The 22,466-nt window shown below is 44.9% G+C and overlaps 2 protein-coding genes across 7 annotated transcripts in view; one reads left to right on the top strand and one right to left on the bottom strand.

Annotated features, from left to right (window-relative positions):
• Positions 1 to 8,053, bottom strand: part of MMUT (methylmalonyl-CoA mutase) — a 35,234-nt gene extending 27,181 nt beyond the window's left edge. For all 3 annotated transcript variants that reach the window (XM_073335751.1, XM_073335752.1, XM_073335753.1), the window contains exons 1-4: positions 7,983 to 8,053; positions 6,933 to 7,326; positions 3,969 to 4,336; positions 2,358 to 2,515 (exon numbers count right to left, since the gene is read on the bottom strand). In XM_073335751.1, coding sequence (XP_073191852.1) covers positions 2,358 to 2,515; positions 3,969 to 4,336; positions 6,933 to 7,284 — 878 coding nt within the window. In that variant the 5' untranslated portion in view covers positions 7,285 to 7,326; positions 7,983 to 8,053. The remainder of the gene's footprint in view (positions 1 to 2,357; positions 2,516 to 3,968; positions 4,337 to 6,932; positions 7,327 to 7,982) is intronic.
• On the top strand, positions 7,357 to 21,324 carry CENPQ (centromere protein Q). 4 transcript variants are annotated; one of them, XM_073335757.1, is made up of 10 exons: positions 8,209 to 8,788; positions 9,112 to 9,258; positions 10,779 to 10,833; positions 12,341 to 12,458; positions 12,954 to 13,022; positions 15,125 to 15,254; positions 18,823 to 18,942; positions 19,188 to 19,265; positions 19,774 to 19,929; positions 21,187 to 21,324. In XM_073335757.1, the coding sequence occupies exons 1-9, from the start codon at positions 8,573 to 8,575 to the stop codon at positions 19,900 to 19,902; spliced, it is 1,062 nt and encodes a 353-aa protein (XP_073191858.1). In that variant the 5' UTR covers positions 8,209 to 8,572; the 3' UTR covers positions 19,903 to 19,929; positions 21,187 to 21,324. The 4 variants fall into 4 exon arrangements, with proteins under 4 accessions (XP_073191860.1, XP_073191859.1, XP_073191858.1 ...); XM_073335759.1 differs by lacking the exons at positions 8,209 to 8,788; positions 21,187 to 21,324 and adding an exon at positions 7,357 to 7,639 and having other exon boundaries at positions 19,774 to 20,542; XM_073335758.1 differs by lacking the exons at positions 8,209 to 8,788; positions 21,187 to 21,324 and adding an exon at positions 7,927 to 8,159 and having other exon boundaries at positions 19,774 to 20,542.
• The last annotated feature ends 1,142 nt before the right edge of the window (positions 21,325 to 22,466 follow it).

Below are 22,466 nucleotides of genomic sequence, written 5' to 3'. Positions count from 1 at the left end.
CAGGGGGTTGGACTAGATGACCTCCTGAGGTCCCTTCCAACCCTGATATTCTATGATTCTATGATTTTGAGAGAAAAGAAATACAATGCATTGTCATGAAAGTTTCAGAAGTGTCAAGGATGCAATTGGCACACAGAGTTACCCTCTCGACCCTAAAAGTGCTCTCTTCGAATCAGGTTTCAGGCATTCTGACAGGGCAATGAAGGGAAGTTCACACAGTTGCTGTGTCTGTCAGTGGATGAAGGTCTTAATTTTCAAGAGAGACTAATATGGCAACTGAAACACAATTAAATAAAACCTGTCTAAATATACAAATGAGGGGACTGGAGAACTTACTTCACACAAAAGAGACAACATTACAGCTCACTGTAAGTCCTGATCTTTGAGTTCACTCAGCATGCAGAGTCTACTGTCCAAAGGTTTAAGAATCTATTTCCCAATTCAGTGAGAGTCTAACTCCAATTAGAATTAATGGAAGTCACAAACATACATTAAATATGCTTCTTCTAGGCCTTCTGATTAACCTCAAGTGTTACATTAATTTAATATTGGATACCTGTCAGCCTACATAGCGCCATCTCTATTTGTAACTTTTCATAATCTGCAGTTATGATCAGGACTTGTGATTCTGGTGTCAGTCTGACAGCATCTAGAGTTGAACAAAATCCTTGGAGCCAATTCAAATTATTACTACTAAAGAAAATTGATACCTAGGCATGCCCTCAGTTATGTGAATTCTCTTGTGATATTAACAGAATTTTTAAGAACATTTCAAACAGTGTTTTGTTGGTTGAATATAGAGAGGCATAAATAAAACTACAATATGAAGAGACACCAGAGGGCTGCAATACCTGTTGATTAGAATCATAGAATCATAGAATATCAGGGTTGGAAGGGACCCCAGAAGGTCATCTAGTCCAACCCCCTGCTCAAAGCAGGACCAATTCCCAGTTAAATCATCCCAGCCAGGGCTTTGTCAAGCCTGACCTTAAAAACCTCTAAGGAAGGAGATTCTACCACCTCCCTAGGTAACGCATTCCAGTGTTTCACCACCCTCTTAGTGAAAAAGTTTTTCCTAATATCCAATCTAAACCTCCCCCACTGCAACTTGAGACCATTACTCCTCGTTCTGTCATCTGCTACCATTGAGAACAGTCTAGAGCCATCCTCTTTGGAACCCCCTTTCAGGTAGTTGAAAGCAGCTATCAAATCCCCCCTCATTCTTCTCTTCTGCAGGCTAAACAATCCCAGCTCCCTCAGCCTCTCCTCATAACTCATGTGTTCCAGTCCCCTAATCATTTTTGTTGCCCTTCGCTGGACTCTCTCCAATTTATCCACATCCTTCTTGAAGTGTGGGGCCCAAAACTGGACACAGTACTCCAGATGAGGCCTCACCAATGTCGAATAGAGGGGAACGATCACGTCCCTCGATCTGCTCGCTATGCCCCTACTTATACATCCCAAAATGCCATTGGCCTTCTTGGCAACAAGGGCACACTGCTGACTCATATCCAGCTTCTCGTCCACTGTCACCCCTAGGTCCTTTTCCGCAGAACTGCTGCCTAGCCATTCGGTCCCTAGTCTGTAGCTGTGCATTGGGTTCTTCCGTCCTAAGTGCAGGACCCTGCACTTATCCTTATTGAACCTCATCAGATTCCTTTTGGCCCAATCTTCCAATTGGTCTAGGTCCTTCTGTATCCTATCCCTCCCCTCCAGCGTATCTACCACTCCTCCCAGTTTAGTATCATCCGCAAATTTGCTGAGAGTGCAATCCACACCATCCTCCAGATCATTTATGAAGATATTGAATAAAACCGGCCCCAGGACCGACCCTTGGGGCACTCCACTTGATACCGGCTGCCAACTAGACATGGAGCCATTGATCACTACCCGTTGAGCCCGACAATCTAGCCAGCTTTCTACCCACCTTATAGTGCATTCATCCAGCCCATACTTCCTTAACTTGCTGACAAGAATACTATGGGAGACCGTGTCAAAAGCTTTGCTAAAGTCAAGAAACAATACATCCACTGCTTTCCCTTCATCCACAGAACCAGTAATCTAATCATAAAAGGCGATTAGATTAGTCAGGCATGACCTTCCCTTGGTGAATCCATGCTGGCTGTTCCTGATCACTTTCCTCTCATGCAAGTGCTTAAACCTCAGTGTCCGGAGTACCAGATCTCACTCCTTGCCACTGCAATCTTATGCTAGTTAAAAAGTCAGCCTGTGACATGGAAATTATCTTTGTTACTAGCACAGTTAGGAATGTCAGAGTCCAAACGTGAAATTAAAACCTAGAGTTTCTATTCATTTTCCAAAAATCAGCTAAGTACTTGTGAATTTGTTTTACCTACCTTGGTGCAAATTCATCAATGGTAAGACCAGCTTGGAGTCCAGTTCTGCAGTACTCCAATCCATCAGCTATAGTATAAGCTAATTCCAATATGGCATCAGCTCCTGCCTCCTGCATATGGTACCCACTGATTGAAATGGAATTAAATTTTGGCATGTTCTGTGTTAACAAAAAAGCAATATTGCAGGGAGGGCAGAATCAGATAATTGTACTATTAGGGCTAGATTCGCAAAGAAACTTAGGCACGATGATGGCGAGTGCTCTAACCACCAGGCTACAGAGTCATTCCCATCCTTGCTCTCTCTTTGGTGCAACCATTCTTGCACAGTGGAACAGCTTCAACATTTGGCTAGGCACTTACCAGAAAGGTGGTAGATCCTGTTCAAATTCCTTTACCCACTCAGGTAGACCGGGGACTTGAACCAGGGGTCTGCCACATCCCAAGTGAGTACCCTAATGACTGAGCTAAAAATTATGAGGGAGGTCCTACTCCTCCTCACCCATCGCCATTTTATGTAAGTTTGTCTGAAGGGCCCTGAACCGGTAAGTGAGTTCTGAGCATGCTTACTGGATCAGGCCCAAAGGCAAAATAGGTTGAGGAATACCTTTGATCTGCTACTTCATTGCTGTGGGGATTACAAATTCAGCTGACTGGCATGGAACAGCATTGGCAAAAGCAGAAACAGGCACCTAGGGAACATTTACTCCAAAACTAAGATGCTGCACAAGTTTAAGGGCCTACAGGGCTCAGGGATAGCTGAGCAGGGCCTTTGTGAATCCCAGTGGGGACTGATTCTGGGATTTAGGTGGCTGAAGTGGCAAGTTGGTGCCTAAGTTCTTTTATAAATCTAGCCCATAATGCTTAAAGACAACCCCATTCATTGTAAATTACAAATCAAAAGTAAACTTGTTTCTGGCCAAAGTCTTCTACTTAGACATTTATACTCTACTCATCACCTTGATATTCTGCTGCTTTTCCTCCTTAATATAGCCAGTTTGTTTCTACTTTTCTGCCCCAACAGCTAATTAGTTGTTTGAGCTTTAATTATCTCCCACCACGATTACTAAAACCTCATCCTCTGGTCTCCTTGATGGTTACACTGTCCCCCTCAAACCTATCTAAAATGGTACAGCCAAAATAGTCTTCCGCAGCCAACATTAAAACCACTCTTTTTTAATCCCTCCACTGGCTCCCCCTTGTCCTGCATTTCAAAAATATCGAACTTCTGCTTGTATTCAAGACTCTGCAGCACTCTGGCCCAGCCTTCCCTTGTCTCCTACCTTTGTCTTCTTCCATGCTGACCTCTACGCACAAAACAACCTGCCAATCCCCATTTGTCAAGCTTTCTCCAGTGCACCACGCACATCCTTCCTAAATCTCATTTCTTCCTTGCTGTCTACCGATAGTGATTAATATCTAATTTTCCCCAAATGATCAAGATGTACATACCCCATTGCCATATGATCTTATTATTGTAAACCTTGTACTTCCCATCCTGCATTGTTTGTTACTAGCTACCATGGTATCTTTCTCTTTGTTCTGTAAAGTGTCTTGTGCACATTTGGGCACTGCATAAATAATATAACAGAAGCGAATTAAAATAAAGAATACCTTTGATGTGTACTGGAAGATGTCAGCAATGATCCTCATCGATGGTTCTGGAGGGAAAATGTATGTATTTCGAACCATGAACTCCTTGAGTATATCATTCTGGATTGTCCCAGTAAGCTTGTCTTGAGGCACCCCTTGTTCTTCCCCAGTTACGATGAACGTGGCCAAGACAGGAATTACTGCACCATTCATTGTCATGGAAACTGACATTTTCTCTAAAGGAATTCCATCAAAAAGGATCTTGGTGTCTTCCACCGTATCAATGGCAACTCCAGCCATTCCAACATCACCACGGACTCGTGGATTGTCTGAATCATAGCCACGGTGGGTTGCCAGATCAAAGGCAACTGACAATCCTTGCTGTCCAGCTAGGTTCATGAAAACAAACAGTAAAACAAGTTTGCTTTAGGAATTGTAATTAACTTTATTTTATGTAGTCAAGGTCTCAACTGATCCAATTTGTGGTGTCACAGGCTATCTTCAAACTTCTCTGGAGGTCTATTAGTTTCTGTGGAATTTAAACTTTCATTCAAAAAAAGTTTCTAACTCTTACTGTGGTAAAGATAATCATGTTTTCAATGTGCATCAATGCAGCTCTGAATCTGTGGTCAGAGAATGAAAAAATAGCTTTTTAGGGCCAATTGCTGGCACCAAGTAGGGAATAAAAGGCCCAAAACATAGTGGAGCTGCCACTGGGCAGCAGAAACAAGCTCTGTAGTGGGGCGTCATGTCATGTGTGTTATGTAGGAGGTCAGACTAGATCAGAGGGGGGCAAACTACGGCCCACGGGCCACATCTGGCCTGTGGGACCCTCCTGCCCAGTCCCTGAGCTCCTGGCCCAGAAGGCTAGTCCCCAGCCCCTCCGCCACAGCCTCAGCTCACTGCGCTGCTGGCACAATGCTCTGGGCAGCCTGGAAGCGCAGCTGCAGAGCCACGGCCTGACCCGGTGCTCTGGGCGGTGCACCTGTAGCATTGCCAGCCACTGATTCTCCAGGCAGCGTGATAAGGGGGTAGGGGGTATTGGCTAGAGGGCAGGGGAGTTCAGGGTGGTGGGCAGGGGGCGGGTGTGTGGATAGGGGTCGGGACAGTCAGAGGGCAGGTATCAGAGGGGTTGGATGGGAGAGTGGTCCCGGGTGGGCAGTCAGGAAAGGAGGGGGGGCTTGGATGGGGCATCAGGGGGCAGTCAGGGGTGGGTGGTCCGGGGCTGGTCAGGGGACAGAGAGCAGAGGGCAGTGAATGGGGCAGGAGTCCCGGGGGGGGGGGGGGGCATCAAGGGACAGGGAGGTTAGATGGGGCAGGAGTCCCGGGGGAGCTGTCAGGGGGCAAGAAGCAGGGACGGAGGGGGGTCTGATAGGAGGCAGGGGCCGGGCCACACCTGGCTGTTTAGGGAGACACAGCCTCCCCTATCCAGCCCTCCATACAATTCTGGAAACCCGATGTGGCCCTCAGGCCAAAAAGTTTGCCAACCCCTGGACTAGATGATGGCAGTGGTCTCTTCTGGCCACAGAATTTATGAATGGGGAATTTAATGGTGTTACAGAGGCAGTATCATGGAGCGGCCAGTATATAAACTGCTATTTGTATCCAGAATCTTACACTCTCCACTTACCAGCTGCTGCTAAAACCCATGAACTGTACTAGTGGCAGTGACGTGGGTATATAACCTCTCCATGTCAAAGCACTAAGTTTAGAGGAGGATTCCTTTTCCTCCTGTACTTGCACTTTGTGTAGGAGATTCAACATTAAGTTTTCATAGAGATATGAACTGCCCCCAATTCATCTAAGGGGGATGTTATCTCTGAAGCCTAATGATAGAAATGTGACACACTTCTTTCACTGTTGATCATGTTTGCAGGAACATCCAGCAATTCTGGGATTGTGGATAGATAGAAAGTATCATCACTCCACCACCATGCAGTGCAATTATACAGAACTTTTCACTGAGTATTTCCAAATAATTACACAAGATTAAACATTCCTGTTAGATGGTTAAGTATTAATATACCCACTTACTGAAAAAATGTGTGATATGACAATGGCAGAAACAGGAATACCAAAAACCCTGACTACAAATTCATTTGCCAACCACTAGGTCAGACTCCCACTTAAACACTTGTATAAAAATATATTTGTAACATTCTTGCTCCGTGATAAAACTATGGTTTGAGGACAACATTTACACAAAAAAGCCTTTCTGAAGAATAAGTTGTGAAACAAATACTCTGTATTTGGAACTTTTTAGTTAATGGGACTTTCACTATTGTTTTGACTGGTAAAATTATACTGCCCTTCTCCTCAATAAAATTTTGGGCTGTATTGCGGGCAAGAAAAAAGATGTAGTAGAATGAGCCCAGGTGGCTCATTTCAACAGTGGCTGAATTACTTCTGACATCCAGACTGTTATAACAGTATATTATTTCATTGTATAGAAGAGATTGGTTAGGAAATTTAACACTTTGAAGAATTATTGGGAAATCTGCTCTCAAAAACCTGAAAATGTCATCTCTGGGAAACTGGGTTGCCTACTATGCTCTGAGCTAAGCTGCTGGATATTCCTAAAGTGTAAATTAGGGATGTAAAACATTAACCGGTAAGCATTAGTCTTACCGGTTAACCGCCTTAACTGTTAGCTCCAGCCATATCGGCTAACCGTTTAAACAAAAAAAATTTTAATTGTTTAAATGGTTAACTTTTAAAACAGTATTTACATCCCTAATGTAAATATATTTAAAATGCACTGTATAATAGTTAAATCTAGAGTGCCAGGATGAATATTAAAAGTTTAACTAAAACTGACAAAAAAAATTAGCAGGTTTTCCACAGCAAATTTGTCCCCTATAGGGCTATGACACAAGACTAAGTTGTTCCAGGATCTCTGCACTATCCTTGCTAGGCTTAACCTGGAACGCAGCCCAGCTGCTGCCTTTACGCAGGCAGAGATAGAAAGGTTAATATTAGCTTTACCCTTGATGTTGTCCTTGTAGAACTTGTTGCTCTCCTCCACTGTGCTGAAACCAGCATATTGGCGGATAGTCCATGGCCTGTAAGTATACATAGTGGGATAGGGTCCCCGAGTGAAAGGCTTCACTCCTGGCAGCTCCTCAGGAACGTTTTCTGTGTCCCTTCTGGAGTATAAAGGCTTGATGGCAACTCCTTCTGGGGTGTGCCATATCAATTCCTCTGGATTTTTGCCCTTCAGCTGCTTTTTAGCCATAGCAGCCCACTCTGGATGCAGAGGTTGCCGGTGTAGGGAGCGCCACATGATCTTGGAGTGGTGTGGCCAGAGGCGCAGAAGCCCATCCTTGGCCCTCAACATGTCTCGCTGTGTGGGCCACCAATGTGAGAAAAGCTGAGGAAACTGAAAGTATATAAATAAATACTGTGCATTGCCATGTTGTCTTTCATGGGAAGAGCTCAGGTGGGGGGAAGCTGAGTCACACAGCAGTTCAGTGGCTTGCCTAAATTCCCACAGCGAGTCACGGCCAGAGACAAAGGATGGAAACCCCTCCCCGAGGAACACTCGACCTCAGAACAACTATACAGGGAGTAAAACGAACGCCCCCCAGCCCCGAAACCAGCTGGAGGGAATTCAGTAGAGACAAGCGCAGAGCCCGGCCCTTGGGAAGGAAAATCCGGCGCGCAGCTGCAGGTCCCGCAGCAGTGCGGAAAAGGCGCGCGGGGGTGGGGGGGGGGCAGGCCTGACGGCGGATCCCAAAGCGAACAGGAGCCGGCCGGGCGCGGCCGTGGCAGACAGGGCTGGGGCGCGTTAGCCGGCGGGCGTGGGGCAGGCGCAGCTGGGGAGGGGACTCCCGGAATTAAAGCGAAGGGCCTCGCGAGCAGCCCGGGGGGGGGGGGCTGACAACAGCCGTGGGGAGGTCGCGGGGTGTTATGCAGCGGCCGGGGGCCCACAGGAGGCTGCCAAGCCGCCGGGGCGGAAGGAAAGGGGGGTGGGGGAGGGGATTTAACGGCCGGGGCCCGCTCCCCAATGGCGTCACGGTCGGGACATGCCCTTACCCCCAACCCCCGTCCTGCTCCTGCTGCCCGTCAGCCCCAAACCACCCCGAGTGCGCAGGCGCGCTGGCTTGGCCTCGGTGTGCGCATGCGCGCTACAGCGCGGGAACGCTGTCTGTAACGGCTCGGCGGCGTTCCGCCGGGCACCTGGTCTGGCTCTGGGGTCGTTGAGGAGGAGTGGTGAGTCTCGGAGGGGCCGTGACGGGCCGCGCGATGGGACTTTTTTTTCGGGGGGTTGGTCAACGCGACAGCATCAGGTAGCCGTGAGGTGAGAAGGGGCGTTAAGGTGGCCGAGACTACATCTCCCGGCATGCAGTGTGCCCACTGGAGTAAACGTTCTATGGCCGGGGTGGCGATGCATGCTGGGGGATGTAGTCTTTCATAGCGTCAGGGATCCCCCTTCCAGTCATAAACCGTATGTTTATGGCCATATCTCTCTCAGCCCACCCAAAGGGGGCCCCAGTTACTCAGATTAGTCCTACCTACTGTCACGACAGTCCCTTATGTCATGACAGTCACTGCCAGGAGACCCAGCCCGGTGACCTTCTCCCAGGCCATGACTGTCACCGCTGCAAGAACATAATCTCTATGTCATGACAGTAGCTGCTGCGAAAAAGGGCAGTGACATGGTCTCTGTGAAGTCACGAGAGTCCCCCCTGCAAGGCTCTCATTGTCCATCATGTCACGACAGTCACTGCCACAAGACTCAGCGTCATGACATTGACTCCCATGTCACGACGGTTGCGGCCAGAAGCCTTGGCAAAGTGGCATCAGCCCTGTGTCACAGTAGGAGCCGCCTAGGAGAAGCGGTAGGAGGAGGATGTAATGTAAATAGTCTTTGTAACATGCATGACATTAGTGTTTATGATCACATAACAAACAAATGTTGGCTAATGGGTCTGGGGAGTAATGGGGGCAAGGGTGTCTGTGGGCACATGTAGAATATCCAATGGCTTCTACATTAGGCAGCAACTGGAGACATTTACCAAGGGAGCGATGCACTCAAATACACAAAAGGTTATGCTGTATTCAACATAGACTTCCTGTTCAATAGATGTGTGTTTTGCACTTCTTTATAGATTATAAATCTCTGTCTCTGTTGACCTCTACTTCTCTCCCCACTGCTTTAAAGATCATGAAACATCACTGTGCTCGTCCCCCTAAGGCAGGGAAGTCTGTCAGAGAAGGAGCAGCACAAAAGAGGAGCAAGTCACAGCAGCACCCAGAACCTTCCAGCAAAAAAGCAGATGGAGGACAAAAACGGGGACAAGAGAAAGAGGTCATTACATTTCAGACTAATCAGCCCAAAGAAATTAAATTATTCAAGTGGGAAGAGAGAATATGCCATCCTTCTACTAATGTGTGTGTGTGTGTGGAGGAGAGCTTTTCTTTGAATATTTGCTTAACTTGAGCAAATATCCACTCTGTTCAAGATAAGCATGCACCTCTTCTCTCTGCAACACACAGACTGACTGGAAAAGACATGAAAAAATCCTCAGGGCCTGGAGGAAGTAGCTATCTGAATTTTATGTGATTGGCCAGGAGGGGGCAGTGTAGTCCCATAGCTTAACAAAACAGAACTGACCATTCATCTATTAAAGGGATGTATTCTAGAACTCATTAGTGACTACATCGGGGTGGCCAACCTGTGGCTCCAAAGCCGCCTGCAGCTCTTCAGAGGTTAATATGCGACTCCTTACCTAGGCACTGATTCCGGAGCTGGAACTAGAGATGCTAACTTTCCAATGTGTTGGGGGGTGCTCACTGCTCAACCTTCTGCTCTGCCCCAAGCCCTGCCCCCGCTCTACCCCTTCCCCCAAGGCTCCTGCGCCGTACCCTGAGCCTGCCATGCCTTCACTCCTCCCCCCCCCCCCCCGGTAGCCTCCTGTGCACGTGAAACAGTTGATGGCGGTGGGGGAGTAGGTGCTGATTGTTGGGGGCTGCCAGCAGGCACTGGGGAGTAGATGGGAGGCTGCTGATGTATTATTGTGGCTCTTTGGCAATGTACATTGGTAAATTCTGGCTCCTTCTCAGGCTCAGGTTGGCCATCCCTGGAGTAGGTGATTAGAGCAATAAAATCTTAGCTCAGTAATTTCTTGGAGAAAGTGGATCACTTCTGGCTCATGGTCTTCAGGGCACAAGATTGACACAGACAGCTTTCTATCTGAAAGATGTTCCTTGTCACAATCAGCCTTATGAGCATCACGGTCCCAAAAAGCTGTTGAAAAGAGATTAGGAGAAATAAGCCCCTACATTTTCTCATCTGCAGACTTGCTTCTGTAATGTGAGAGTTAAAGAGGTCTGGTTATAAGTTGCTTCCTCCTGTTTAAGACTGAAAGAGGCCTGCAGAACTTGTAAGAGATATGCTCTTATTTGAGAATGTGTGCTCCATGACTATGGCTGCACAAACCAGAAAACAAGCCTTTACTACAGGAGAGGCGACCAATGGCAAAAGGCCATTGTCATGTAAGCAAATGCCTCCACAGTCCTTACTACCAAGTGGGTCCTTGGTAGCAAGTGGATGGTCCCATACACCAGAAAACATTTACAGGCAGTCCTCGGACTTACAACACAATTGGTTCCTGAAAATTGTGTCGTCAGTCGAAGCGTCATAACTCGGAACTGCAATCCACTCCATTGCGGAACCGAGCATCGAAAAGTCAAAACCACTTGTCATAAGTCAATCAGGGTGTCACTTCAGAAGCATCGTAAGTGCCGTTAATCGTAAGTCAAACGTCGTAAAGTCGAAGATTGCCTGGACACATTTCTTTCTGTGGTGTAAATTTTCCTTTTTACCAGGTCACACAGCCAGCCAAGAAGAGAGAGAAGCGACAGAGGGAGCAGTCCCCAGAAGGTACAAATTTCCTTATTTTCTGTGCATGTCTGTATCCCATCAATATTTTAGTGCTTTGCCCATAAATCCATACTCTGAAGCAACACTGAGAACCGGAAATAACTCATAAGTTTTATCAAAATAGGATTACAAATAGGCCTCCTTTTTTTTTCTGTGCCTGACAAAAAATAAATTAGCCTCTGTATAATCTTAGCCAAGATGCATTTCTATTTCTTATTAAAATATATTATTTTACTTCCAAATAGTATGTTTCTTTTCTGTTGCCTGCTTGTGGTGGGGCCTGTGTGTGTCTATCAGGACCACAAGGGTCCTCATTTTAACTTGCTCCTGATCCCTTGATGGCTACTGGATTATTGTGTACATGGTACTTAATATACAAAGAAGTAGACAAGGTCCCTGCCCTCATGAGTAGGGCTCCATGTCTGTCACACAGGTTGTGGAAGTCACGGATTCTGTGACTTTCTGCAACCTCTATCACTTCTGCAGGAGCCAGTGTGACTGGCCCCAGGGCTACCTGCTCAGGTGGCCCTGGGATAGCCACACCACCCACTGCTTGAGCGGCCCCGGGGACAGCTACATCAGCCACTGCTCCAGCGGCCGTGGCCCCCGGGCAGGTGGCCAGCTGGAGCAACTGCAGTCTGCAGCCCTAGGCAGCGGTCCCTGGCCACCGGAGCATCCACGTTCCGTGGCCCCTGGCACTTGGAGCCACTGGCCCCATGTACCCCCTCCCCCCAAGTAGCACTCTTCCCCTGCTCTCCCCTCCCCCCAATATCTAGTCACCGGTATTTTTAGTATATGTCATGGACAAGTCACGGACAGTGAATTTTTGTTTATTGCCCGTGACTTGTCCATTACTTTTACTAAAAATACCTGTGAATAAATTGTAGCCTTACTCATGAGTTTACCATCTAAATCTATTCCTTTTAGAACCTTTAAAACTGCTCCTTAATCAGTCTGGAGAAGTCACTGCTAAGTGACAGAAAACATTCCCTTCTCCTTCTCAAATAGAACATGCCATCTCTGCAGCACTTCCAACTTCTGCTGCATCCATCAGTTTAGAAATCAGGGCTGGAAATCAAACCTGAGTCAGTCATATATTGGTGCCTAATGTCACTAGCTCAAGTGTCACTGGGGAGGAGGATGTGTTATGGACCAGTAGCTAAAATAGCTTCTTAGGGGCTTACTTCTCAATCCTTTCACCAGTTTTATCAATTATGTTGGGAGGAAATCATAATAGAATGAAAGCTTCTTAGGGCAGGGACCACATATCTTCTGTGTGTTTTACATCACCAAACATACTGTCAGTGCTTTAGAAATAACTACTACTGACAGTGTGGACAGGGGTCTGAGATGCTGTTTCTTTGGGGCAGAAAATCTGCTCTTGAGTTGATAGCTCAGTCATTTGGGGGTCAGAGAAGTAACTGATTTACCATAAAGTTTTTTATCCAAGTCCGATAGGTCACATCTTGACTGTTTCTCCTTCTCTCTGTCTTTCTGATACCAACAGAAACAGGTTCTCGGGGCACAAAAAAGGTGAAGTTGGCCCCTGGCAAAACAGCAGCATGGCAGCCACTCCCAGCCAGTAGCATCGACCACCTGGGAGGCATGATGGATTCAGTAATATTGCAAGTATCAAGCACCACCGCATCTCATCCCTCAGCCAAGGCTTCAACCACATAAGACCAGGAATCTCATTGTTTCCTCAAGTAATTAGGAGGCTTAATGTAATAGCTAGTAAAAAAATCATTCTGAAAGTGTCCGAGCAACTAATCAGTTCTTGAGAATTCAAAACACTGTAGCACAAGACACCAGGTCCATCTGGTACTGGAACTCTTCATTTAGAAAGCATGAGATGAGATTTGGAAGGTGTTCTCAGCCTGGGGTAGAAAGAGGCCTTGAGACATTTAATAGATAGTGGGAAAAATAGACATACCCAGGTAAACTGACAACATAACTGGCTATATTTGCAGTTCAGCAATATTATTTCATGGAAGCTCTGCTAGATAGTCATGTCTTGTGTGACATTGCTGATCATATAATCCCATTCTAGGAAGTTCCATATATATATATATATATATAGGTTCTGTGGGAGAAATTAACATTTTGCTTTTTCCTTCTAGATCCATTCTAAGTAAATCAATACAAGAAAAAGATGACATTCAAAAGCACCTCAACCTCCTGAAGGAAAGGTAATGAGTGGTATGGAAGAGACCTAAGGGCTCTCAGTGACTTTGTAATGTATACCTAGAAATGTTCCTTCACTCCCGGGAGCTGTCACCTTCAGGAAATCTATCAGAGGGAAGCTGCTGTATGATCAAGAAAGGGAAATCTCAAGAGCATATTTGCTGAAGTGGATGAACAAGATTTGTTCAAAGTGGCAGAGCCTCCCTTTAACCACCTTATATAGGCAACAGGCACTCAGACAGCATTCCTGAGAGCTGCTGGAATGAACTATATGCTCTAGAACTGTATTAGAAAGTGAGATATTGAATTTGGCAATTCAGAGCCACGATCATTTTGTGACATCAGCGGTTTAAAAAAAAACAAAACCCCTCACTCAGGTTATTAAGAGCTGTGACCATTAATAGCATGCGTGGAGAAGGGTAATCTCGTGTTGGGCATAAAGTGCAGCCTTCTTGTACTTCATTGCTCAGATAGCCAGTTATACTGTGAAAGATTTGTCTTCCTTTGGAGTGGCGATTACTGGCTACTGCCAGAGGCCAATACCAGACTTGATGGACCAACATGAGACGCCATCACCTGATTTCTGGAGGTGCTGAGTGTTCGCAGCTCTGATTAACTTCAGGGAGAGTTGTGGGAGCTCAGCATTTCTGAACATCAGACCAAGCTATTTCACACTGGACATCCAAAAATCAAGGCACCTCCAAAATTAATGGCCACTTCTGAAAACAGGTGTAAAGCTCTTGCTCTGACATGTCTATGTAGTATCTTTAACAAAGGCACAGGACACTGTATAAAGTTACTCAAATGAATGGGTCCAAATTGGGAAACAGGAAGTGCTGCACATAAGCATTTAGTTAGTTTTATTTTAAATGGTGAAACCATCAGAACAGCACAGATAGTACTTAGAAGTAAGTTTCATATCCAGGAGCATAGCCACAACATAACCCTAGCTCCTAGTACCTTTATATTATATCAAGAACAATTAAATAGGGTATTGATTCTGACCTCCAGTAACTGAAAGGGGTTATAATGTTTGTCTTAAATCCAAGGCTATTTAGTTCTTTGCAAGTTAATGTTGTATTTACTGAGACGCAATGTAAATATTTTATGATGGGAATAATTTATTGACATAGGTCAGTGCTTGTAAGCATATGGGCTGTAGCACTGGGTATGAGTTCCATCCTGAACTTTTATAATTAGACATTACTGCAGTAAAGACTTACGATAATCCAGCCTTAAAAAGATGACATTTATGAGCAATTCCAGCTCCTTCTCCTCTCTCTTCCCCCTTCTCCCCCCTCAAAAAAAGAGTCTTGGCTTTAGTAGATGGTAAAAAGATGACTGAGCAAAGGTACAAAGAATTAGCAAAACTAAAGGATGAACCATTACGAATACTTGTTTTAAGCATCAGAATCCTCAGTGAAAAATCAATTCACATGTCAAAACTGATCTTCATTGGTTTAAATAATTAGAGCCCTTCACAGATGCAAAAATTTCCATCCACACCCGATCAGCATCCGCAATAATTAGCTTGTATCCGATCCGCACTCCACCTTTTATATGTATCCGCATCAGCGCCCTATCTCACTGAGAGCCCTGCAACAGATACAAACATTTGGATCCGCATCCAGTCTGCAAAGATGGTAAACACCACAACTGCATCCATGGATATAAAGCAGATATCCACAAATTTGCAGGGTTCTATAAATAATAACACTAAGCACTTCCACAGCACTTCACAAAAATTAATTAATCTTAAAGACCTGAGAATAGTACTAACCTACTTAACCTTACGGATGCCAAACTGAGCCAAAGGGATTAAGTGAGACCACAGCAGACAACACCGTCATAGCCAAGATAAGACTTCTAGAGTTGCTGGCTCCTAGTTCTGTGCTCAGGCATCTAAACCCACACCACTCTTGAAAGAGAATTTCAGCCCACTCTCCCTTTTTTCTTTCTTGAACACTTTGGGCCCTTTACTTGAGTGAGAGAAGCTCTGGGATTGGTATGTGATGAACATGTCGTCTCCCTATACAGGTCTTTAGTGGGTTACCTTATTTTTAAGGAACAAACACGTGATGCTTTTTTATATATATATATAATCAAGGCTTCTGAGACGTTACAGGACCCTGAAGGTGCCTGTTGGGAAGCTAAGCAACCTGAAAAATGTGCCGAGTCTTAAGGTGGCAGAGAAAGAGAATCTCTCATTCAATGAAGAGGCTGTGGCACTACTGCAGGTAAGGGAGACATGGGGCAAAGGGGGTATGGGATAGGAATAAAAAAAAGTATAAATCCTTGTTCTGCTCCCCAATAGATTCTAGCCTTTCAATGGAAGGACCATTTACTCTAGGGGTGGGAGGGGAACTTCAGGTGTGCATGTTCTCATTCCTGAGCTTCACTTCACACTGCTGCATTGAAGGATCCCAACTGTGCACTGGAGAGACTACAGTCTCCTGGGATGAGGAGGAAATTCAGTCCAGGTTCACTCAATCCTGGTCTTATTCACCTCTTTTATCAGGCACTTTGTTTAAAAAAAAATTTCTGATGTGCATCACAGTACAAAGGGGACCAAAGACGACACAGGGAATTCTAGACCAGTCAGCCTAACTTCCATACCTGGAAAGATACGGAAACAAATTATTAAACAGTCAGTTTGTAAGCATCTATATGATACTATGGTTATAAAGAATAGCCAGCATGGATTTGTAAAGAACAAATCATGCTAAATCAACCTAATTTCCTTTTTTGAGAGGGTTACTAGTAGATGGGACCTGGAGTAGTGGGTAGGGTTAGGTCCCCCCATCAGCCACTCGGGAAGTGGCCTTAGCCCCCAAGAAGGGGATAAGACTCAGAACTAAAAGTCTTCACATCATCTCTGGGCCTGTTGAAATTATAGCTTGGAGGACATGGCTTTCACTGCTCCTTTTCCTGTGGTGGGGTATGGTTAGGATCCTAAGGCTTCCAGCAGGGAGCCTCAAAGGGCCTGATATACCCTATCACAGAATGTTGTTTGTAAGACATGGGAGGTAGTTGTCCTGCTCTACTCGGCACTAGTGAGGGCTCAGTTGGAGTACTGTGTCCAGTTGTGGGTGCCACACTTCAGGAAAGATGTGGACAAACTGGGGACAGTTCAGAGCAAAAATGATAAAAGGTTTAGAAAACCTGACCTATCAGGAAAGGTTAAAATAACTGGATGTGATTAGTTTTGAGAAAAGAAGGCTGACAGGAGGACATAAGTCTTCAAATATGTTAATGGCTGTTTTGAAGAGGATAGTGATCAGTTGTTCTCCATGTCCACTGAAGATAGAACAAGAACTAATTGGTTTAATCTGCAGCAAGGGAGATTTAAGTTAGCTATTAAGAAAGACTTTCTAACTAAGTGTAGTTAAGCACTAGAATAGACTTCCAACAGAAGGTCTGGAATCCCCATCATTGGAGGTTTTTAAGAACAAGTTGGACACACACCTGTCAGGGATGGTCTAGGCATACTTGGTCTTGCCTCAGCACAGGGGATGGACTGAATGACCTCCTTTCCAGCCCTACATTTCTGTGGTTAGGTAGTAATATTTGAGCAGATCTCTGATGTGCAGTTCCCCTTGTTATGGTAGTTTGGGATAACACAAATTTACAAGTAACCACATTGCCTGTTTCTTGCTGGGGTGGGGGTGTAAATTTGGCACATAATTGGATTCTGTGGTGGTGATCACTAATCTAACTGATTAGTAACCCAGATCCCTCATCCTTTCAAGGTCTTCACACAAGCATTCTATTAGACAGTGAGATTTCGTGCTGTGGTTACTCTGGAGGCTGAGATGCAGTGGACGGTGTAATGAGGAGGCGACAGAATTTATAGTGTGTTGTATAGTGTCGCCCCTCTCCCCGTGAAACTCCATAGTGGTGGTGAGTAAGATAGCACAAATGACCACTATGACTCAAACTGGTGACCTTAAAATCTGTTCCTGCTTCCTCTTTGTTTCTTAGACTAAGTCGAAAAATGGCTGTGGATTATCATTCCATATTCTAATGCTACAGGGAACAATCTATATCCAATTTGACACTTCCACAGACAAGCAAATCACTGTCTTTAGCTCATCTGCCACAGAGCAGGAAGGAGGCAGGGCTCTGTGCTTGATGGAAAGTTAATCAGGAAGTGCTGTGTAAGGCCACCTACCATGAAGAATCATTGTGTTCAGTTTTAAAACAAAATCCCACCAAACTTGCTGGCAGACGAGGAAGTACTGAAGATGCTGAAACAATATTTTGTTATCCACGTCTTGTTTCTATTGGATTTCTGCCTCCACTGTTCTTGCCTGTGGGTAGCAGGGAAAAAGAGGCATCCTTTCTTATGTTATGGAAGAAATCCAATATGGCATGTTCTGGGAAGGACAAGAAAAATTACAGCAAAAAGAAAAGGAGTACTTGTGGCACCTTAGAGACTAACCAATTTATTTGAGCATAAGCTTTCGTGAGCTACAGCTCACTTCATCGGATGCATACTGTGGAAACTGCAGAAGACATTATATACACACAGACCATGAAACAATACCTCCTCCCATCCCACTCTCCTGCTGGTAATAGCTTATCTAAAGTGATCACTCTCCTTACAATGTGTATGATAATCAAGTTGGGCCATTTCCAGCACAAATCCAGGTTTTCTCACCCTCCGCCCCCCCCCCCCACACACACACAAACTCACTCTCCTGCTGGTGAGTGAGTTTGTGTGTGTGTGTTTTTTGGAAAAAGGGGGGGGGTGAGAAAACCTGGATTTGTGCTGGAAATGGCCCACCTTGATTATCATACACGTTGTAAGGAGAGTGATCACTTTAGATAAGCTATTACCAGCAGGAGAGTGGGGTGGGAGGAGGTATTGTTTCATGGTCTCTGTGTATATAATGTCTTCTGCAGTTTCCACAGTATGCATCCGATGAAGTGAGCTGTAGCTCACGAAAGCCTATGCTCAAATAAATTGGTTAGTCTCTAGGGTGCCACAAGTACTCCTTTTCTTTTTGCGAATACAGACCAACACGGCTGTTACTCTGAAACCTACCAAAAACTACAGCGTACGCAGGTGACAGTCCGTGCCTGTGCCTCTCACACTTCATCTGCTTCAAACTTCCCCTTTCCAGTGTTTTGTTCTTATGGTTTACTTTAAGTGGCAACATCAAACATAACCCTGAGCTGGCTGTTCAGAGGGATTTTCCCCTTTGAGTGTCTTTTGGAGGCAGAAATAACCTTCTGAATTGGAGAGAATAGGAGCCACCTGGTCTGTCATTGAGTCAGTAAAAGAACTCAACATCTCTGCATAGAACCTGACATTCTATTACATAAATATTATTTACAATATCATTTTCAACTTCTCAGAGCATTTGTCTTCCTCTCTGATTCCCCTGCAAGAGTTCATGTAGATGCATAAGGTGGCTGTCATCATGGTATTTTAACAGGAGCTTATCTGGCTTATTTGGCTCATCTAGTCAAACTGTGTCTAACAGAAGAGCAGCTGTGGGGTTGGGAGAAGGTGAGACTGGATTCTTAATTCCATGCTGGAACTGAATCCAAGCTTCTTGTTCACAGACAAAGATCAACGACCAAGTCGTAATAGAGCTCTTTTGTTGCTTCATACAAATGCTGTCAGGTGATAGAAAAGACTTCAATCCTTTTAATTCTGTTGATTTCGTGTTCTTTCTTGAGCATCCGTGTTTGTCAGGGAAGTTAAAGATAGGACAGTTTGGGTGGGACTCTAGCACAATGTTTTGCATATAAACCGTTTTTAAATGTATTTGTTGTATTCTTTCCATTTTAACCCAGGAAGAAATAACAACAGCTGTGCAGACTGCTGAGAACACAGACGAGAATATTCAGAGCCTGCAGGACAAAATCCAGAGTCTCAGGAACCGGTTGGAGGAAGCTGAAGACAAGGCTAAGAAGGTATCTTATAACAAGATTTGCTGCATTGATCCCAGGAGGGCATATTTCTGGAACCAACCAGTACATGATCCGTCAGCAGAGGGCCTTGTGTAGGAGAGACACACCTGGGATTAGGAGTGTGCATTTTCAAGGATTTCTAAACATCAGGGATTTCTGTCTTTCAGGATTAAGAAAGTAGGAGGATGGTGGCACATAAAGAATCTGTTTGCATCTGTGATCACATTTTATTTTTCTTGCTTCTCTAGGTGTTCCAGAAAAATGGTACAGGAGTCCTCAGCCTTCCAGAACTCCCAAAGCACAGTCTGACAGCACCCACTCTGCAGGTGAGCAGGGACAGGGCACCACGTTTTCAGAGACCTCCCAGCCAATGAGGAGGAGACAACAGAAGCCATACTGCCCTTTCTAGCGGGAATTGTTAGCATTTCCCCTCTCCTTGGCAGAGCAATGTGTTTTGCGTTTGAATAGTCTGTAAACTACTCTGAATAAGAACTGTCTGCCTATCCCTGATCCCAGAGAGAAGTTTATTAAATGGTCCCTTGTGAGATATTTCCATCCAAGTGTTAAGGATCACTACCCTCATGTCACCTTGTAGACAGTTGGGACTGCACTGGAAATAAAGTCTTATTGGATGGAATTTCTCCTGGACTCTTAATGGCTTGTCTACACATAGCAGCAATGTGCAATGGGTGGGAAGAGAGGGAGGTGTGTGATTTCTAAAACGCACTCTCATAGTGCGCAGTGTTGCTCCCTGTAGACGTGCCCTAAGTGAAATGGTTAGGTCTTGTATTTCTCTCACCCATTCTCCATTTTCCTTCCTTTCTTCCTTCTCAGGAGGAGATTCTGAAAATCCAAGACCAGAAAGGTATTCTGAAGGACCTAAGCACCATCCAGCACTCAGCTGAGATGAAGAACATGTTGACCCTCCTTGAACAGGCCTATGAGAAGGTGGACTCCCTTTGAGGAATGCATACACAAAGTTATGCTGAGGCAGGCTTTATTTCATGGTCCAGCAGGTGTTGATCCTGTGACAATTTTTTTGCTTCTAAAGACTTGCCTTCTGCAATCACCAAGTGTCTATTAGTCAATCTTTTATCAGCTAGGTGTTGGCACAATATATTGATTGTTGCCTAGTGGGACATTAGTGACATGCTGCTTTTTCACTTGCGTAAAGAGCAGACATGTAGAACCTAGCTCATCCACAGAAGGACCACTTTTAAATAGTGTATATATTGTCTATTAATAAACTGGGTTATGGCTGATATTTTCCATTTTCAAACATTTTTTTTTTGTGGTTCAGAGAACTGACTGACTAGAGGGAGATTCCACTAGCTCTAATATTGCATTGAAAGGTCTGGGTTTCTTTTCTTGTCTTTTGGAAGACTAGGATTGTTTCATTATTAGGTCTGTCATATCAGAGATATGAATTTAGTACTTCTATGGACTCAACATTCACTCTAAAGAGAAAATAAAATCCTATTTGAAGTTGAATGATGTAATAGATATTTTATTTAAAGAATAGTTACTAAGCCACAATAAATACTCCTTTTTTCAAGCAAAATTAGGTCTGTCTTTAAATGTAAATCAAAACACCTATGTGGGAACCTGAAGTTAAAGGATCAACATTTCATTTGATCAGCTGGACAGTATTCCTTAGACTCTTAGTCCACTGCATAACAAAGGCACTTGCATCTGGTTCAGTAGGGCCTAGGTTTATCCTGGGAAATGGGCAGGGATAAGAAAAGTTTATGGTGCAAGTCTCAGAGTTCTGTACTCACCTCTTATTTCATTAATTCCCAGGAAACCTTTAGTTTTGGAAAAGGAAAACAAACTAACAAATGCATACAAGAGAGGTCAGAACCTGGAAGGAAATGCACATTTTAATGTCTTAACTTTTCCTGTGCTACTTACATATCTGGGGTTCCAAATGAGGAGTTTCTAGGAATGATGCTGATGATTTCCCATACGTGGCTTAAAACTTGTTGCTGCCTTCCCCTCTCTCCAGCCTGAGGGGTAAAGAATTCCACCCCCAGCAGTTTTTCCAATTTGAAAGGGTACAGCCTCCCTATTGGTTCCCCTGGTCAGGTGCCAACTCAGGTTAAGCTTCTCTTAACCCTTTACAGTTAAGGCAATTAGGGTACATCTGCTAAGGAGGATTCTATAGCTACTAACTGGCTGGGTGTCCATAAAAGGGAGCTACCCCCCTCATTTATCACAATGACAAAGTGCCTCTCCTTTTGTCTTCAGCTGGCTTAAAGATGTCCTCTCCACCCTGAAAGAAACTGGAACAAAGGACAGTAACTACAGGGGTGTAAGTGATTGCTGGACCCAGACTAGGAAGGAGCCCAGTCTGTGAAAGAAGCTTATGGAACATCTCTGTAATCAGTTTCTTAAATGTATTCGACTTAGATTAGCATGTTTTGCTGTGGTTACTTGCTTTGTTCTGTCTGTCATTACTTGGAACCACTTAAATCCTAGTTGTTATACTTTTGTTTGTTAATCCAGAGTAAGTAATACCTGGGGAGCAAACAGCTGTGCATATCTCTCTGTGATATAGAAGGTAGACAATTTGAGTTTACCCTCTATAAGCTTTATAGAGTAAAATGGATTTATTTGGGGTTTGGATCCCATTGGGACCTGGATGTCTGGGTTTTAGAGACAGGAGCAAGTCTTGAGCTGTTTTCAGTTAAGTCTACAGGTTTGGGGCACATGGTTCAGACCTTGGGCCTGTGTTGGAGCAGACTGGCTGTCTGGCTCAAGGCAGGGTTCTGGAGGCCCAAACTGGCAGAAAAAACTGGCTCAGAGGTAGTCTCAGTACATCAGGTGACCATCCCTGTCAGTGGTGTAGTCAAGCAGGATCTGTGCACAGCTGATTGCTTTGAGACATTGGTAGTGATTTTAAGTGTGGTGGCTAGAGAACAGACCAAGTGGTTACTAGTTTGTTTTCTGTTTTGATTCGGGTAAAGGACATTAGCACAAGAAAGCAGGAAAATGACTACCAGTGAGGCAGCTACAAAACAAGAGCTGGCCAGACTGAAAGCAGAAGAGAAGGCAAAGGACTGTGAGTTTCAAATGAAGCTCAAAGAAGCAGAGGCAGCCAGGGAGAAAGCTGCTCACAATAGAGCCATGGAAACCCAGAGGTTAGCCCTGGAGTTCAGACACTGGGCTTCAGTCTCAGAGGCTAGCACAGCAAGATGCTCAGCAGGAGACAGAAAGAGGCAGCTAGCCTTGTGGGACAACAAGGTGATGGCAGTGGGTGGATTGGCTGAGTTTGTAGACTCTTACGAGCAGTCACAAGCTGCAATTAAACATAAACCATTGGCAGAGGGGGGTACAGGGTTGGTGGAAAGCAGAATCACCATTTTTACCCAGGGGGGAAAGGAGGCTGGGCATTCACCTCCCCATTCCTCTGTTACTCATCCCAAATCTCCTGTACAAGCAGAGGAGCCCAAACGGTGCTATCATTGTACGTCCACTGAGCAATAAATGTCCTTGGCTGAGTGGAAACAAGCAACAGGTAACAAGTG

Source organism: Lepidochelys kempii, chromosome 3 (genome assembly GCF_965140265.1).
Source record: "Lepidochelys kempii isolate rLepKem1 chromosome 3, rLepKem1.hap2, whole genome shotgun sequence".
NCBI classification, from domain to species: Eukaryota; Metazoa; Chordata; order Testudines; family Cheloniidae; genus Lepidochelys; species Lepidochelys kempii.
The sequence above is the reverse complement of the archived record's forward strand: the minus strand, read 5'-3'. Positions and strand labels throughout refer to the sequence as shown.

Coding starts and splice junctions, on each gene's coding strand:
- CENPQ (XM_073335757.1), top strand. CDS start 8,573: ATGACAGTAGCTGCTGCGAAAAAGGGCAGTGACATGGTCTCTGTGAAG. Junction 13,023..15,124: donor CTCAACCTCCTGAAGGAAAG/GTAATGAGTGGT, acceptor TATATAATCAAG/GCTTCTGAGACGTTACAGGA. Junction 15,255..18,822: donor AGGCTGTGGCACTACTGCAG/GTAAGGGAGACA, acceptor ATTTTAACCCAG/GAAGAAATAACAACAGCTGT.